Source organism: Gymnoscopelus braueri (genome assembly GCF_963280865.1).
Source record: "Gymnoscopelus braueri genome assembly, chromosome: 20".
NCBI classification, from domain to species: Eukaryota; Metazoa; Chordata; class Actinopteri; order Myctophiformes; family Myctophidae; genus Gymnoscopelus; species Gymnoscopelus braueri.
Window position 1 is genome coordinate 22,166,023 of NC_137622.1, and position 18,650 is coordinate 22,184,672.

Sequence of the window (18,650 nt, forward strand, 5' to 3'; positions counted from 1 at the left end):
AGATACGGTAAAAAATAAACTCACAAGGAGGACGTCTGGACTGGCGCTTCCCAACCGGCTCTTCCCTTCCCATGTCAGTGTGCCCATAGGCGAGCGACATGGCGTGCTCAAGGGCGAGCGACATGGCGTGCCAATGGGTGAGCGGCCAGGGGACTTGTCGCCTCTGTTCTGTAGTTTCAGCCCGACCTTGTGGCGGTTCAGTGTTTTCAGGAGGTCAGCTGTTTCTTCTGAGCTCATGTTGTCAAAGTAGATGGTGGCGCCCACGATTTGGTCACCTATGAATGGCAGATGAGCCAGAAAGCAACAAAGCAAGTTGAGAAGGCTGTGGTTCCGTGGGTAGGTAAGTGAGACTTGATCAAACAGTCATACCACAGCATTGATAAGTGATAAAGATCAAAGATCAGTTACCTTCATATACTTTTCCAGATCGTCCTGCAGGTGACTCGCCTTTAACCTCTTTGACAAAGATTTCTCCCTCGCCTGACCGCTCAATGGTTAGGCCAGTTTTGTCTGTACCCTCCCAGTCTGGGAAGAGCACTTCCCTGGTTTCTTCCTCTTCAGCCATCTGGAAAATTAAGGAAGAGAGAGAAAGAAGGAGGGAGTGGATGGAGGGAGAAGGAGGAATGGAAAGAAATGTCAGGACTGCTATATCTATCATTTGAAAACACATTCATAATATAAGAAATTACACCTGGTCAATAAATACATGCTGTAATGTATGTGAAATGAGTTTATACCTTGTGTTTTTTGCTTTGCTATCCTTGAGTCCTGGTGTGATTGATAGAAACTGCCTTGGTTTTCCTGCAGAAATAGAGAACAAGATCATGAATCTTAAAGTGTGACAACAAAACAACATGACTACACTTAACTTACACTTACTTGAAATTAATGGTAGAATGTGCTTCCTTTAAATCATTAAGCCACGTGACTAGGCTGTCACAATTACTACATAATTGCCTAATCGCAATTATGATATAATCACAATTATTTTTGCACCGTCATAATCGTTTCCATGTTGAGAAAGGTTCCAACGTGTTGAATTATTTGTTTTAAATAGTGAAAACAGCAGATCTACAAGCTCATAACGCGTCGCAATGAGACCCTTTGTGAGCTTGTAGATCAGCCATTTCCACTATTTTGTAGTATTTTTGTAGTATCAAATATTAAATATGGCGTATTTTGGCCATAATACTTTATACATTTTTGATTATTGGTGTCGGTCATTGTCAATCATTTCTTTGTGTATTATACGTTTTTGTCATATATTGTTTACAAAGCCTAAAAGCCAAACAATTAAATCGTTAATCGCAATTATATATATATATATTATATATATATATATATTATAATCGTGACAGCCCTACATGTGACATATTTGCATGGGAGGTCATGTGAAATATTCCAATATGTAAAGCAACCAGTAATTCTTGCTTGTATGAATCAATAATGAACACTAGATGGCAGCAAAACCCAGAAAGAGACAAGTCTATGTTCTCTAGTTCCCAGTTACTAAATTGCTACCTCCCTCTCTCCTCTTTGCACTCCATGTTGTGGAAATTTGGTTAGAGTGAGACCACACCCTGCCCTGAGGAAGGCAGCCTGATCCTGCGCCTACACCTCTGCTCCAATGTCAATACAGAGAACAATGATGGTTGAAGCTGCCTTTCTTTCTGGAGGCACACATGCACATAAAGACTGGCTGACACACACACGCATCAATGCAAAAACCCTTACACATGCATGCGCCCACGCACGCACGCGCCCACGCACACACACGCACACGCACACGCACACGCACGCACACACACACACACACACACACACACACACACACACACACAGGCAACATAGTATGGTCAGATCAGCACTGTCAAAGACATAAACGTGCACCCACACATGTGCAGGCACCAACCAGCAAGCCTAGTGGTGTACACAGACACTATAGCCTGCAGGCATGATGACTACTATTGGTGACATATTTTCCTGGTTGCAATTTTAACCACTATGGCTACGTGAAGTAGGGTACCTTAAATGTGTGTGAGCTTATGACAGATAATATCATGCTAAAGAACCATTTAGGAAATATTAATGGTATTCCTTAATGGATGGAGTCTTTTGATTACACTGTTTTCAACCATGAGGTGAAAAACATGTTAATGTTGTCATAACACGCCACCTTTTTTTAGACTAACAAAATTAAATGAGCAAGAATGAATAGTTTGTATGTTAGCTTACATCAAGACACAGACTTGCGTGAACTTTCAGAATTGCTGTATCCATGTGCACTGTAACCACAAAACATGATGGAAACATTTACTAGCAACACAGCAACGGCAAAGTTTGTTTACATCTTTCCCTGTGCCCGAGTGACTCCTGCCTCTTCAAACATGCTGACTACTGTAGTCCTACCCACTCTCCTCTTTGGAACAGACAACCCATTGTTTCATTAATACCAACCTCTCCACAACCCACCCCTGCAATTACATAGGCCTGTCTGAGCCACTGCTCTATACCTAGCCAGATAGTTTGCATGATTTCATGCTTTGGCGCACCGGTGTGTCAGCTTCCACACACGGTCAAGTCTGGCGTGTTAATTGAACTCTTAAGAGTGTAAAAACTGACCCTTTGGTCCATCTGGACACCCCTGGCGTTCAATTAACATGACAGATTTGCGTAGGACTGTATATATACATACATACATACATACACATATACATATACATATACATATACATATATATATATATATATATATATATATATATATATATATATATATATATATATACTAAATAGTCAGTGAATACATGTTTTATATGTCCAACGGGATGCAGGGTGTGCTTTCAGCATTTAAACATTTACCTAAACTCTGATCAGCGATCAACAGTAGAATCATTTTGATTCTGGGTGAGTCTTATCCAATCATTGCTATACAACCATTCAGCCGATTTCACTGCATTGTCCAGTTGACTCTAATCAACCAATATACAGTAAATGGAAAGGTTTATCAACAGGATAGAACAAAAGAAACAGGATGTGAGTCACAGCGATGACTGATTGTCTGTTTTCATGGGTTTACCATGGCAACCAAAGTCCAACCACAGAGCTTCATTCCATTACAGGAATTCTGTGAGTTTGATCGCTCTGTGCTTCAATAGAATGTAGCAAGAGACCATTTCTGAGTGGCCAGTCACAACATGAAGCAACGGTATATTCCTTGTTTTTGTAGAACCTAACTACTTGAATGGGGGAGACATATTTACCTTTATACGGGGTAACAACTTAAACCCTCTAGAACACTGTTTCCCAAACAGTGGGCCAGGACCCATGTTTGGGTCGCAGACCAATTTCTATGGGTCGCGAGTAAATATCTCATTTTTTCTGTTTCCTACATTTAAAAAATACATATTATTTCGAAAGATTTTTTTTAAATCACAACTTTTCATCAATTAAAAACAATTCCAAATGTTTTCAACAGTATTTCATAAATAAAATGAAAACATCTAATCATTTCCTTAAATAAATACAAAGACAGTTTAAGAAGTAGTGAAAATAGCAGATCTGCAAGCTCACTACGCGGTGTGAGGTGTTTTGAGCTTGTAGATCTGCTATTTTCACTAGTTAGGCAAACGTCTAATTTCTCTTTTGGATCTTGAGCTAAAATGTTTGAGAACCACTGCTCCAGAAGACTTTCTAAACTGGACCTGAGTTGGCTCTCTGCTGGGACTACACCAAATATCTTTGGGGAGCTAATGTTCCCCCCAGAATATGGATGCTGGGGTTCAAATGGTTAACATGTTGTTCAAGTGAATAACATGTTATTAACATGTTACACTTAAAAATTATGTCACATGAATTCGAATGTGCTCATGACGAACTGCTTTGACCACTCTCTGACCTGTCTGTGCTTCCAGTTGAGACTGGCATGTTGTGGTTAAGATGAGCAGCCATGTGATTAGAGACTCTAATTCATAATGTGTGTATAATGACTTCGGAAGAGCAATAACAAAAAATAAAGTGCTTTGTGGTGGTGTAACATATTGTCTCTTTGCCTCTGGCATCAACCAAAGATCTTATCTCTGATCATGGCATGCAGCCGTACAGCTCGAGTCGAGCTTGACTGACAGTTCTTTTTTTTTTTAAAGGGAAAAAAAGAAAAAGGCCCCTCAGTTCATAAGAAGGAAGTGTGGTCAGATGTCACTTTCTGGCATATTCCCCCCAGTTTTCCTTTTCACTCTATTTGCTCTCTGTTGCAGACATATCCTTCGTAGAATGCAGCTCAGGGAAGCGATAATGTCTGAATAGCTCGCCGCCTTTTTCTGTCATTGGAATGTCCCATTTTTGCACCCCTATAAATAACATAATTGCCCCAGTAATCCACCAGAGTGAGGGGTGAAGGTGAGCCCCGCCCCCATTCAGATAGTCAAGACATTTGTTGGCTATTGTGGTAACACGCTCTGCCATGCTGCTCAGCCAGATAACAGCACGCTGAGAGCAGGGGGAACCAGAGGAAAACGATAAAGAAACAGCTGCTTAAAAGGGATCAGTGCTATGTGCCACTAGCCACCAGGCCACCCGACACTCTCGCCACACTCCCATTGCACATTGTGTCATTTTAATCAAACAAGGGAAAGGGAGAAAAGATGACACGAGCATGTGATGTATCAATGGAGCCCTGGAAATATGAAACCACACACCTTAAATCTTGATTCCAGAAGAGAGATGGCTCTGTGTACTGTACGTGTGCAGACTGTGCACACATTTCAGAACGAAACAAGCATTGGAATGTTTACCAATCCCACAACCTATCTCTGCCCTAGAGCCAGTGTGGTTTTTATGCAGTTTTAATCTTGTGTAAAAGCTATGTCAACATGCCTTACATCCGTTCTCAGGTTGTTTATCAAACATTTCCTTGGTGGGCCCTCTACGGTAGCAATTGTTGGATTTACTGTAAGCTTCATAATAGAGATACTCAGGAGTTGTACATTCTTTGGTAGATTTTTACACCTATGACACACTGATAGAGACTGGAATATAATACACTCCTAAAAAGAGGAGAGACCCTGTAGATGTCTAAATGATCAACTGATCATACTGTACTTTGCTTTCATATTAAACAGAGAAACAAAATACACCAGATTCAGAATACATTTTCATTTCAGTGTAGCAAATCCCTGTGTCAAGAACAGGGAACTCCATAATTTGATGCGGATCGTGGTCATGGTGAAAATAATGTGAGACAGACATAAACTTTGATGGGCTCCATTATACGGGCAAGTTAGGGTGCTAAAGACACGTCAATAAGCAGCTACTTTGGAATGCCATGTAAATAGCAAACTGGTATCCCTAGCTGTTTGAGCCATATCCAAGGGCACATTACAAGGCACAAGCCAATTAACACAAGTCAATAAATAGACCATGGTCATGCGTGATTGGGAATATTGCAAAATGCATGTAATGCCTTGAGGTAATATGAAGCTGGTCTCAAAAATAGCCTATGGGTAACTTCCAGGGCTGAATGACATGGTCCAGGACCATTGGCTGCAAATTGCATAGGCACACAGACGGCAGACAACAACACACAAGATATGTATGGTGTTTATGCCAAAGATGACACCATCAACTGGCTGGAAGCTACACACAAACATCTCTCTTTCTGTCAGAGTGTCTGTTGGTCACTCCCTCTAATATAACGTGGATTTGTGCAATAACGCTGTGCAAAATAACTCCTTGGAGGATATTACTTTAGCAACCCAATCAGCAACGATGAAGACCCAGCTTTATCTGATTAGCTCATTAAGATTGAGAAGATTGGGATGGAGACACTGCCAGTAACAATGCAATATGGGCCCCTTCGGATTGAGGCCTGGACACATAGAGACAACAACAGGTGGCAGGGGTGTGCCGATGTATCGTCCCGCGATATATCGCGATACGTTTTCGTGACGATATGTATCGTTTTGGGGGGAAAAAATATTGTTTGTTTTTTTACAATAATAATAATCAGGCATGCAAACAGCCCGAGGTGGTTTTTCAGGTCAGGTGTCACACTATTGCCCTATTTGGATTCAAAACGGCTATTGTAGCTGAAAAGCTACAAGTTTGCATGTCTGAATAATGCAAAACATAAATATTTGTTTGCATTTTCTCCCCCCCCCATATATTTTCATAATAAAAAAGTGCCATATATCGTATCGTATCGATGTCGTGAGCCCAATATAGTATCGTATCGTATCGTATCGTTTCATGAAATTAGTGTATCGGCACACCCCTAGGTGGCAATTTTTTTTATGATGTTAATTTCCCTGGTGTCCTTATTCTGGGCATGTCATTATAGGCAGACATTTTCAAAATAATTCAAACTTTTCCCAAAATGTTCAAACATTTTCAAATAATTTCAAAAATACTGTATATAACATATTATAAAAACATTGTGAGCTTGTAGAAGGGCTATTTTGGGCATATTCGCCTTGTTGTACAAAGTATAAAATATGGCTTATGTGGTTACGGACGATTTATGCTTAGGTGACAATGTGTCATGCATGTCACGTTGTCAACATGTTGTCAATGAAGCATAAATTAAGCTTTAGAGTGGCTTGGATGTTCCACCATTCCCTCTGCTTCTGTAGCGTATCGCTGCTCCCTAGAACTCTACCACTATGAGGGCCTTGGTGAAAATGAACCGTTAACTCTCAAACAAGGAGCGTTGTTATTGTTGGCACCAACAGGTATTTACAAAAGCCCAGGCTCACAGAGGGAGGGCAAATCCAGCAGTTGTGTGTTCTCATCAACTCCCTGTGAGCAAGGGAGGAAAAAACACTTTGTTATTCTACTCTCCATCCTGAACATGAAGAGGATGACCTGAGGCCACGCCCAGTGCTCTCTATCTCTGAGCTATCTCTATCTGTCTTTGTTACTTCTTCTCCATCAATCTCTCTGTCCCCAAGTCTCTCAAACCACCCAACTTTCTATAGATTATGATTTGTACGCGCACGCACGCACGCACAAACACACACACACACACACACACACACACACACACACACACACACACACACACACACACACACACACACACACACACACACACACACACACACACACACACACACACACTTATATGATTTAGATCTAATTCTATTCATAAATCAGCCCAATCAGCCCCATAACAGTTCACTAGATTCTAGAGTGAACTGTTGGCTGTCCTTGTTCTCATAGGTTTGGCTTGTTCCTGGCAGCGAGTGCAGAGGCTGGAGAGCACCGGGTGAGAGGGAAGGAAGGAAATGAAAGGGATGGAAAGAGGCAGAGGTGGGGAGCATATGAGATGCAGAAGAGGTAGGGGATATGGAAATGAAAACTCCTCTGAGAGAAAGGGAAAGTGGGAGAGGGATACAGTTCCTGTAGAATGTAGGACTACGAGTGGTAACGGAGAAAGAAAACATCCAAGGAGAAATCAAAATACAGCACCCTGCACAGAGAACCCCAGAGGCTCACAACAACTTATAAAACAATGGGAAAGTGAAGATAGCATAAGATATCCTTTTAAAGGGATAGTTCACCCAATACATTTCTTATTTTCCATCAATTACACACCCCATGAAGCCTTGAATTCATGGATTTTTTTGTTGTTTTTGCCTCCGGTAGGAGACTCAAGGTTGACACTTTGTGTCTCCTACCGGAGCCGCCACCATCAAGTCATCAGTCATCAAATTATTGGCTTTGACAAAAACAAAAAAATCACCATGAATTCATGTCTCCATGGAATGTGTAATTGATTGAAAAAAAGTCATTTTGGGGGTGAACTATCCCTTTAACTTGTGTCACATTAAGTGGTTTCCGACCCCAATGTGTATTCATTCTGCATCGGCTACAGTAACTATCAATGGCGGAAACAGCAATAGCAAGACACGAGAAGAATGACAAATGGCCTCGAAAGAGAAACCTGTCAACAGTACAATTACCAAGCTTGCTATATATGCTATGTGCCACAACATATTTATCAGGGAAGAGAGAGCTGAAAAACTGTAATAGCCCAAAGCAAAATCATATGATCAGATATGGCTAGCAGTGTAAACAGCGGTTTGTTCATAGGATCATAAGACATACAGGCAGTCTGTGACTCAAAACAGAGGCCAAATCCATGAAAACAATCCCCTCTTCTTCTTTCTTTCTCATTCACTTTGCCATAGTAGAGAGATAGAGAGAGAGAGAGAGAGAGAGAGAGAGAGAGAGAGAGAGAGAGAGAGAGAGAGAGAGAGAGAGAGAGAGACAGTCATTCCTCAGGACATACGCCCCATAATCAGATCAGTGCACATCAAAATCTGAGTTGGAGAGCCATGCAAAACTAGATTTGGGCACAGAAGCCTAAGGAAGGAAGGGAGTACGATGGAAGGAATGAGAGATGATCTCCTCTATCTGTCATCTTATATTGTGGTCTGGTATGTGGTGAGAGAGAGAAAAACTGCCGGGGGCAGCGGGGTAGTGGTAGTGGTGGTGGTGGTGGTGTTGGTTGGTGGGGTGGGGTGGGATCATGAGGACAGCCAGCCAGACAAAAGATTCTCTTAACTAGCCTGCAACCACAGATCATTTCTGGATACGCCTCCCCACTTTTGGTCTGTCAGTGGCCTACAAGGGCTGCATACGGTTTGGTTTGGGGTGTCTGTTGTCTTACTGTAGATATTCCCTCGTCTCACAAATAAAATAAATAAATCTTCTGCAGCTGCCAGCAACAAACAGTTAAACAGTGTGAGTTTTGGCGGGCTTCTGACATGGGGTGTGAGGCGGGGGGCGGGGGGGGGGCGGGGGGGGGCGGGGTGTTCGAGTGGAACAGGTGGCTGAGCCGTAGTGGGATGGGGGTGGAGGTGAGCTGAAGCAGCCGAGTGTCAGGTTTCCACAAGGCAACCCTTTCACAGCTGAATGGTGGCATGACCTTCCAGGTTCAAAAGAGGCTTCGCAACAAACATTCCAAAAGCGTTTTGGAGTCTGGCATCGGAGCAGCTTGGGTTCGGTTCGAAAGCCATACAAGAGATAGTTGTTCTGAGGTGACCCTGTCTAGTAGATAGCCTGGAAAAATGTTTTGCCTCCCTTAAGAGAAGTGCCTTTTGTCGTGATGCCATTATCACTGAGGGATGTGTTTGCAATTGGATACTTACTGCAGATTGCTCAAGCAAGGCCAAGGGCTCTCAGTGTAAGGCTTTGGTTCTTGTCTTCTTTATTTCTGTTGATGAAGAAAGAAAAAAAAGAAAAGAGATTGGGATTAGTTACGGAGATTGACAATTCATTTGAATGAAAATAAACATGAGAATTTAAATCTTATTTTCAAGAATTCATGTGGTTCTTATTATCTTATGTTAATAAAAACTAAATCGAATTTCTTTCATTCTTGTCCAGCTCCTGCTGACGCAAGGCAAATCCACTGTCTCAGTCACTTGTCAAAGAGATAAAGAGACGCATTCCTTTGATAAGAGCCAAGCTTGCACTGAGAGGAATGACCGCAAATCACACACATACAAATTTCACTTTAGTTTTATGTTTACATGCCTCTTGGTGGAACCTCACCTTCAATGGGATACATTGATCAGTCAAATTCCTCAGATTGTTTAATGATTACCCTAGGAGTATGAAGTATGTATGGTGCAGGCAGGTAATTATGCAAAACTCTCCCTAAAAGTAAATACATTAAGCTAGTGGTGGAAGTATGCCCCAACAGAGTGGCTTTCAGCTCAACTGAATAAGACATGTCTTTAGCTGACACAAACTTGATGGGAGGCAGTGTAGTCCAAGGGAATTTAAGATTCTCAGTTGAAACTCTGAAGGGTTCTTTTAAAGAAACACAACCCATTTTCATTTTCTGGTGGTTTAGACAGGAATGCAACATCTAAACAGGGCAGCAGACTGAAATGTAGCCTAGTTTCATTTACGGGGTGAGTGATGATCGACAGGCTAGATGTGGAATATGGAGCCACCATGCCATTACAATCATACCACTGGAACTACTCACACGCAGACCATTCCACACAACAAAGATGCAGGGCACAGGTCACCTCCTTGCCTCTACTGTGGCCAAACCAAGACAGCCGCAAACTCGAAAATATCAGATCTTGTTCATTTGAAATTATGGGTTAGGGACTTCCAGGAGAGAACAAAAACACAGGGCAATGTTGCTAAAATATTGTTCTTTTTCTATACACAAAGCTCTGCTAGAGACAGAAACAAAGGGTTCACCTTGTTTTACAGAACAATATCTGTAATTACACAGAGTAGTGTCCCTCCGAGTGATGTAGATTTATAGGTCTGCTAATCTTGAGGCTAACCTCAGCAAGTGCAACATGTCAAGTGGAGACCAAATGAATTGAGATAAATGCTTGGAAATGGAAACCAACATGTCCAAAATGATGTAACTATTTAAGGCATGGTTATAGCATCAGCCACACATCATACTCTGCATATTACAACTGATTTGAGGTATTTCAAATGTAAATACATCCACAGTGGCACAATCTGCACCTAGAGATGTTTGGAGGGTCACTTATCTTCATATGAATACGGTAGCTTTATAACACTGATAAATGAAGTCATAAAAGTGCATATAAACTTGTGTTTGATGACTACTACTATGACTTCATGCCAGTGCTTAAGACTATCTATTTTTTTATTCATAATTTATTTTTAAATATTGGCATACTTTGGACTGCTTTAAAAGTTGAGGTTCTAGGTTTTATGCCAAGTTCATCTAGTCTCACGTTTACTCTCCCAAAAACCTTAGGGGGATTTTCGCTAGGGGCACATTATGAAACAAAGACTCCTCTTCCAAAGTCCCAAGAGCAACAAAACCAGACTTTAGGTATGTATCGACAGGCATCTGCCAGTGGGAACATGTCTAATGTATAAATTCTTCTCTGACAGGTTTTCAAACCTAGTCATTACTCCCTGCCACAGTTGCCCAATAGCTTAACTTCTCATTACTTGAAAGAAAATGAGGTCAAATAACTATGTTTGTGGTACTCAGCAATAATGTTTCACTTCTCCTCTCAACAGTAAACATTGTTATTTTAGAGCGGAAGCGAAAGTGAGTTTGTCCAAAGTATGCATTGTTGCGTTAATTAGCTTGTGCTTGCTTACCTGCTGAAGCTGTAGTGCACAAACCAAGCATTTCACTCATACATGTTGTAAGTGTTGAGCCGGTGGTTTATTAACTGAGTATCAGAGACGGGATCCTCTCATTTCACACTGCGATAAGTTATTTCAAACCACCATTCAAGCCTGTCATCGCAAACCTCCCCCTATCTTACCGTTGTATTGTGTGACTAATTTTCTCATTGGAACAGGGCCCTTACTGAAATAGATGGGACACAGCGATGATAAATGCCAGCCAATGTGTGGCCGTCTCTGTGTTTGCGTACGGGGACTCGTCCGACTCGTACGATAGCAGCTGTGCACACTTTTTAGACAACAGAGTCTTGGTTTATGTATGTAATGTAACTACATTGTCAGGGGGGTGGGGGGATTTGGGGACATAAAGTGAATGCTACGCAGACTTTTGGAAGAATTTGTGAGAAGTGAGTTTGCATCATTGGCTGATGTGTATTTTGCAAGATGTGTTGAGGCATGACAGACTGAAGGGATGGATACCCTGCATGATTTGTGGAGTGCCACTCCCCTCCCTATTGACTAATACTGCTGTCTTGTTTACATAATGACTCATATCATATCATATTTGTAACTGAGAATCAAACAGGGATCTGTTAAAACTGTGAGGATTAGCATTGCAATGGCAAATAATTGTTCCATAATACTTGTTGCAGATGTAATGCCCATATCTGGGCAAAGAGGATTATGGCAAAATCAAAAGGTAAACAACATGCCTCCCACGATTGTCAGTTACATTCTCAATGTCATAATTGGACCTAAAACACATACTGTACAGAGTGACACACAATTTCACAGTAAAATGTGCTCAGCAAGTTTTGGGGGGGAAGCACACAAAGCACATATGCGATGTTGTTGAATGGTGGAAATGCTGCGCCACAGTCCACAAGGTAAACCATATCGCTCTCCCCTTGCTCTGCTTGCTGAGGGAGCAGCTCTCCGTAGAGCCCCACCCAGGCCTCCAGTCACACACATTCCTTGATAGAGCCGTCAGGCCAGCTGGAAGGGAGCCCGGCCTCTCCCCACGGTGACTAACTGTAAAAAAATGTCCTCTCTCTGGCTCTCTGAGGCCGACTTCTGCTCCGGTCTGTGCCGACCACCCCACGCTATGCCTCTCTGCCCACCGCCCGTCACCAGACCACTCTATGCTCCCAACCCCAGAACTCTGCTCAAACAAACACGCACACCGAATTCAGCAACGGGTAGACACTCATAATAACATACACACTGACACGCACACACCGAGCATGTCGACACAGGGTCTAGCCAAACAGGATCCCCTTTCATGCCCAAGGCTTTGGCAATCATCATCATCATCATAGTCATGGGGATAGCTCCATCTTTGAATCTGGTGATAAATGTACAACGCCCCACCCAAGTCTACTACGTATATCCCAATTTCACTACCTCTCCAGTCCATATCCCACCTCTGATATTGATCGCATACACTGCATTGTATTATTATCACAGGTTGTGCTTTGGTACATAGTAATATCTTCATTTTTTGTGACGATACCTACTGTAGTCAAATGAAAGTAAAATAAATAAATAATTTAACTCTATGAGTTGAACCCAAATGGATTTGGGTGTGTAGGTCAATGAGAAATTGTGCTTAAATGAACCTTAAATCAATCCATCTGGTTGATTGGTTCAAATTGAACTGACTGAGTGAAGAGAAGACCGGAGCAGTGTGATGATGATTAACCCATTAAGACCTGAGGCCGTTCTACAAATGCCTTCTAAATCAGTAGTTCTCACACTTTTTCATAATTCAAAATTATGAACAAAAATTCTAACACTTTCAAGATTTTTCAAAAATGTAAAAAAAAACAGTAGACTTACAAGTTCGCAGCGCGGCACAAAGTGACGCCCTGTGAGCTTGTATATCTGCTATTTTTGAATAGGCTAAAATCTAAAATGACACAGATGCTTTCCCGGTTTTAACGGGTTAAATCAAACCCGTTAGTGACAAGGGCACTGTAGTGGTAGTGGTGAGTGATAAGATTTGATTATGAGCAAATAAAGAGGCTCGTTCAGTGCAGGGAGAGAAGAAGAGGGGAAGAAGAGGGCAAAAGTAAGCAATGAGTTGAGACCAAATCAGACTTGTTATCAAAACAGAATAGCCTCTCTGTTCCTCTCCCCATTGTGTGTGTGTGTGTGTGTGTGTGTGTGTGTGTGTGTGTGTGTGTGTGTGTGTGTGTGTGTGTGTGTGTGTGTGTGTGTGTGTGTGTGTGTGTGTGTGTGTGTGTGTGTGTGTGTGTGTGTGAGTCAGGATACCGAGAGACAAGGGCAGTGGGCCTCTGGTATAGGGCTCGCGCTTGCCTGAGAAACGTAGATAGGACATGCATGCGTGACACATATGAAAGGAATGAGCGTCAAAATAAATGGTTCCGTTCTATGCTCTGTAGTCCACAGAGCCCTAACCAAACCACAAGTCCTGCTCAAGACCAAAGCCTGCCCACTGACGCCAACTCAGCCTGCTGCTGATTAAACCATCGTGACTTTGGCAGGAGCCAGCGTGCACAAAATGGAAGAAACAGAAGAAAAGTCATTTAAAAGCCTCTTCTCTCAGTTTTAACAAGATCACAAACAAGAGTGGGGCTGTATCAACTATGTACATCCACTATATGTCTCACTTTTCAACATGCAGAACATTGAGCAATGAGCATTGCCCTCAAGGTTCATTAGTGCATAAGTAAAAAGACAGGGGGGGAATCCTGTCATTGTAATTGAATACATAAAAAACGAAGACATTTTCATAAGGGAACAAGAACTTTAGGTATGGCTGGGATTATGAAATGACGCAGGCCTGTGCCTTGGGACAATTTCAGAGCCAGGAACATTGAGCAACTAAGTATGGGGTAAATCGGGATGAAGGGAGGTGAGACTGCTTTTTGGCTGCAAAGCGGTGGAGACAACAGAGATGAGGATGCAGATTTTCCACCACACACACACACACACACACACACACACACACACACACACACACACACACACACACACACACACACACACACACACACACACACACACACACACACACACACCTTTATCTTTGAATTACCTCTAACTTTAAAACATCTGTCAGCTTTTGCTAAACCCTACAAATGGCCACATTTGAACCACATAATCTTAAACAAGAAGATCCATTAGTCAAGACAGTCGCATTGCAACCATAGCGTAGCACAAAACGCATGCACGTTAGCTTTGCACCTTGAAGAAAAGTTCAGCCATGTAGTGTGAGGGAATGACATTTGATAGTCTAGAGCGCGTAGTACAGCGGAGTTAAATGAAAGAGAGTAGAGCAGAGCAGACATTTGTGAGAAGAACCTTCCTTGACTATCAGTTTTCAGATAAAGGAAACCAAAACAACGCAAAATGTCTTTCCAAATTTACATTCCAAGTCCTTTTGCCCTAGCACCCCATTCTAAACAAGATTCTTTACATTTCTTTCTTTTTTTCTTCCTTTTTTATGGATGCCACATGTCATTCGTTACTCAGAGAAACACAAAAAGCGGTTAGGGGCGCTGGGAGTGTTGGTTTGACGGTTAAGTGGGGGATGGGTGGCCCCATGTAGTACACCTACAGTTATGTAACGCTTATGAATATGGTTCACATAGGGGGAGAAAGTGAAACACCTTGAGGCAAAACAGAAAGAATCACAAGTTTGATGGTTCTCTGGGTGTGGTTATCTTGTCTGATAAGAACCATACTTCACAGTCTCATTGAATCCCAATAACACATGCACACACGCACTTAACATGTTTCCATGTTATTACGTGACTTGCTGACTGTTGCACCATAGCCATATGAAAGACATAAGGCTCTTGGAGAGGGGTGGAAAATTTAAACAGACTGGATTGCGTGCACATGTGCGGCTAAGACCCAATAGGGATGTTGGCCATGAATTGCACTTGCCGTGTGAAGCACATGTCTCAAATCAGTTATTTCTAACTGACTAAGCTAGTGATGCTAATGATAGGCCCATATGAGGAATAGTCAAGACAGACTGAAACATTCCAAACTAGATGTATGCACAGGGAGTGGCTGTTTGGGTGTATTCCCTCGAGAGAGAGACTTATAATCACAAACTACGTTTAGAACCTTTTTATGCCACGATGGAGAATAACTAGATGGGGGATTTAATTCTATAGTAGCATACAATCAATGCATATATATACTGCAAGGTATTGCCATTGTCACTGTTCGGAAAGTGCAATTGTTTGAGCACAGCGATCTCCAGGGAGGAACCTCAATGGGTCTGCTTGATCTACAGGATGTCCGAGGGACCAATATGGCCCCTAAATTAAACATAAAGTGAGAAAAGAAAACAAACGCTAATTTGATCGCAATCAGCTGGCTCCCACTCTCAGCTCATTCTCTTCAACCCAACTCCGTCTTTTCTTCTTCCCCTATGTCCCTCCCTCCTTTGCTTCACTCCCTTCCTCCCTCCATCCACCCCCTCAACAAGCCCATGAGGAAATGGCAGAGGAAGTGTGCTCGAGTCCGGGTTCTTTCCGTTTCACACTGGCGCGCCTGAGTAACAGTAACACCACTGCTCTCCTCCTCTCTGTTGCCAGTCAGCAGGGAAAGCTTATATGACAGCTCCAGGGGCGTGATGTGATAAATATCTTAACATGGACCCGCTAACACGCTATAACACTCATGAGGCATGTGCAAGTCTTTGAAGCAGTTGAGATGTTGTTTACCATATGGATAGGCCATGTGGGGCCAAGCCCATTGTGCCTGACATTTTGTGTACAGTGTCAGGAAACTGGTTCACTCTGATCAAATGTAAGTTGACAAGAATTAACGTTGCTTCATAGATATTGTCCGTAGGCTTAAGCAATTGAATTCTATTATGAACAGAGAACTTTGTATTAACATCACTGACAGTGTGCTGCCTTAATATATCGCAGTTTGCCTGAAGCCAATCAATGTTAGGTACAAGTACTGTCAGCTGACAAATCAAGCTTTTAGCTTAAGGTAGTAGATAGAACCGGTTCTGAGGTTTGCTGTCCTACATATGTATTTTCCTGTTATATTAGCTCCTGCCCATGCCTGTGGCAAAATAACTACTACACGTAACTCTTCCCAAGTCTTCCCAACACATTACCAGTACTGTAGGTGTTACATGAAAGTTTTAGAGCACCAAATTGCAGACAATCAACATAAAACCCATCCACACTGACCATATGGCTCCACAAACAAGCAGCTTGTGTCACAATCAATCGCCTTGACTTGACAAGAGCAATTTGAGAAATGCCAGACTTTTACAGCTTTGAGGCACTCAACGTATGCATGTTGTGTGTTTCTGACAGCCTGTGGAGAGAACTGAGAAGCAGCCTCCTACTCACCACTCGGACAGAAATTACTTCAGGGTGTGGCAGGACAGAGTTGTGGAGGAAAGGCAACAAAGCACAGTGAATTTTTTATTTCAGCCCAGCTATATGTAGCCTGTATGTCTGTTCTGCATAACTCTCTTCCTCATGCCGTCTTTTTCTGCAACTTCAACAAACTCACTGAATTGACTGTGGGTTACACAATGATAGGCTACCTATATAGCTGCACCTGGAAACACTACTAATTTAGATACAACGTAGGATGCAAAAGTTATCTCCTTCTACTTTTAGGCAGATAAAAATGATTCCTTTTCTCTGTATGTGCTGCTGAGAAGTTCTGCTTTCCCCCTCTATGCCTCAAACCTGGTTTCAATTAGCTTGTCTTTCCAAACCACTACATTCCATTACTCCCCCTCTGCCCCAGCCCATCCCCCTCCCCTCTCCCTCTCCCTCTCTCTCTCTCTCTCTCTCTCTCTCTCTCTCTCTCTCTCTCTCCCCCCCTTCTTTGCTCTCATACCCTCCCCTTGCTCATTTTCTCCTCCCCTCCACAACCTGGCCAGAAGCCCAGGTTAAAGAAAACCAAGGTAAACTTTTTTGGGGAAATAGAGAAAAAAATCGCCCAAAGTCAACCCATGTCTTCTTCTTGACACAGCCACAGACAAGACAATGTATCGCCTGACCTGTACTGTAAGTCTGTAACACATTAAAGACGATATAAAACGAGCCTTGATTAAAAAAATGTGAGCATAAGTTTGTTTCTTCTCCCTTGGGTGCGCTTCGCTGGGAGAATACGCAGCAGCAAAGACGGGAGGAGGAGGGAGGAGGAAAGGGAAAGGGAGAAGAGAGGAGGGGTGGAAGAATCCACACCCAAAAGCCTGTGGTTGCTTACATTTAAGGGTAGCACCTTTACTTTTTAAAACGTCTTAGTTTCAAACACATTTGATATGTGATGAATAATGGAAATAGCATCGTAATTAACGCGGAAAAAAAAGTTAACGGGGGCGTTTCATCTTGTGGCGTTTTCATAGAGAATCCTTGGTCTTCTCTAGCTACGCGTAGCTCCTACTGAGTTGATCCACGTTGCAGTGAAGTCACATTACAGCACGAGTGGAGAACTTTGGGACATAATTACCTCCCATTGATAATGTTCTGACTAATAGGACCATAACCTCAGGAAAACCGTTTATGTGCGCATTAAAATAATTGCCATGTGTGTCCATTCATGTGAGTGGGTACACACCCACTTCTCATCTCAAACTCTCTAAAGAACTTACCTTGAAACAATAATCACACTCATAAACCATCTAAGAATCACCACAATGATGTAGGGGGAACTTATTTTTTGTAACATTTATAAGCTGCTCAACTTCACCATAGGCATACAAACTTTGGCAAAGTTATTGAAATAATCATTAGTATGCTAGTATGCTTGAAACAAAGCTGGCTGCTGTTAGAAACAATACAGTGGCAATTTAGCTGAGGAATTTAACAGCAGAAACCACAATAAACATACATTCGAAAAGAAACGTGTAAAAACAAGTATAGTATATTTACCTTTGCGCCGTCTGAGCGCTAAGTCTCACACCAGCCTGAGCATCCTCAGCAGTTTGTTTCTGTCCCAGCCCAAGAAAAAGCACTTCTTCCCAGTCTCAACTTGCAGCCCAAAAGACTCTCTCACTCCTTTAGTATTTCTCTATCAACAGAGTTTCCAGGGCGTTTTTTCTCCCTCCCTCCCCTCTTTTTTTCTCTCTCTCCTCTTCTCTGAGTGCTTTTCACTTTTTTGTGCGTGGCTGCTAGCTCTGGGCTGAGCAGAATGGCTGGGAATGGGCAGAGCACTGGGGTAGAGCTCCTGGTGGTAAGGGAGTGGTCCCTCACTTCTCTGGCAAGGCCCACCCACTGTTTGTCATAAAGGGCTCCAATGACATACAACAGGAGTCATTGGTACACTTTAGTTTACTAAGTGGGCAGTCCTTTACTGCCTAGATAGCATACATGATGAACATATACATCTAAGGAGGCCCTGAAATGAAATAGTACACATCCCCATGCATTGTTTTAACAATTTGCTTTAATGATAAAAACAAATATATATACAAACTTTCACCTGTTATTTACACCGTTTGATCCCATATAAATAATTATTTTATTTTTATTTTGGAT

General features: G+C 42.3%; 1 protein-coding gene across 2 annotated transcripts in view; it reads right to left on the minus strand.

Annotated features, from left to right (window-relative positions):
- ahnak (AHNAK nucleoprotein) overlaps positions 1-18,317 on the minus strand; it is a 38,287-nt gene extending 19,970 nt beyond the window's left edge. For both annotated transcript variants that reach the window (XM_080416409.1, XM_080416408.1), the window contains exons 1-5: positions 18,045-18,317; positions 9,153-9,217; positions 738-801; positions 409-565; positions 25-275 (exon numbers count right to left, since the gene is read on the minus strand). In XM_080416409.1, coding sequence (XP_080272535.1) covers positions 25-275; positions 409-565 — 408 coding nt within the window. In that variant the 5' untranslated portion in view covers positions 738-801; positions 9,153-9,217; positions 18,045-18,317. The remainder of the gene's footprint in view (positions 1-24; positions 276-408; positions 566-737; positions 802-9,152; positions 9,218-18,044) is intronic.
- Between the last annotated feature and the right edge of the window lie 333 nt (positions 18,318-18,650).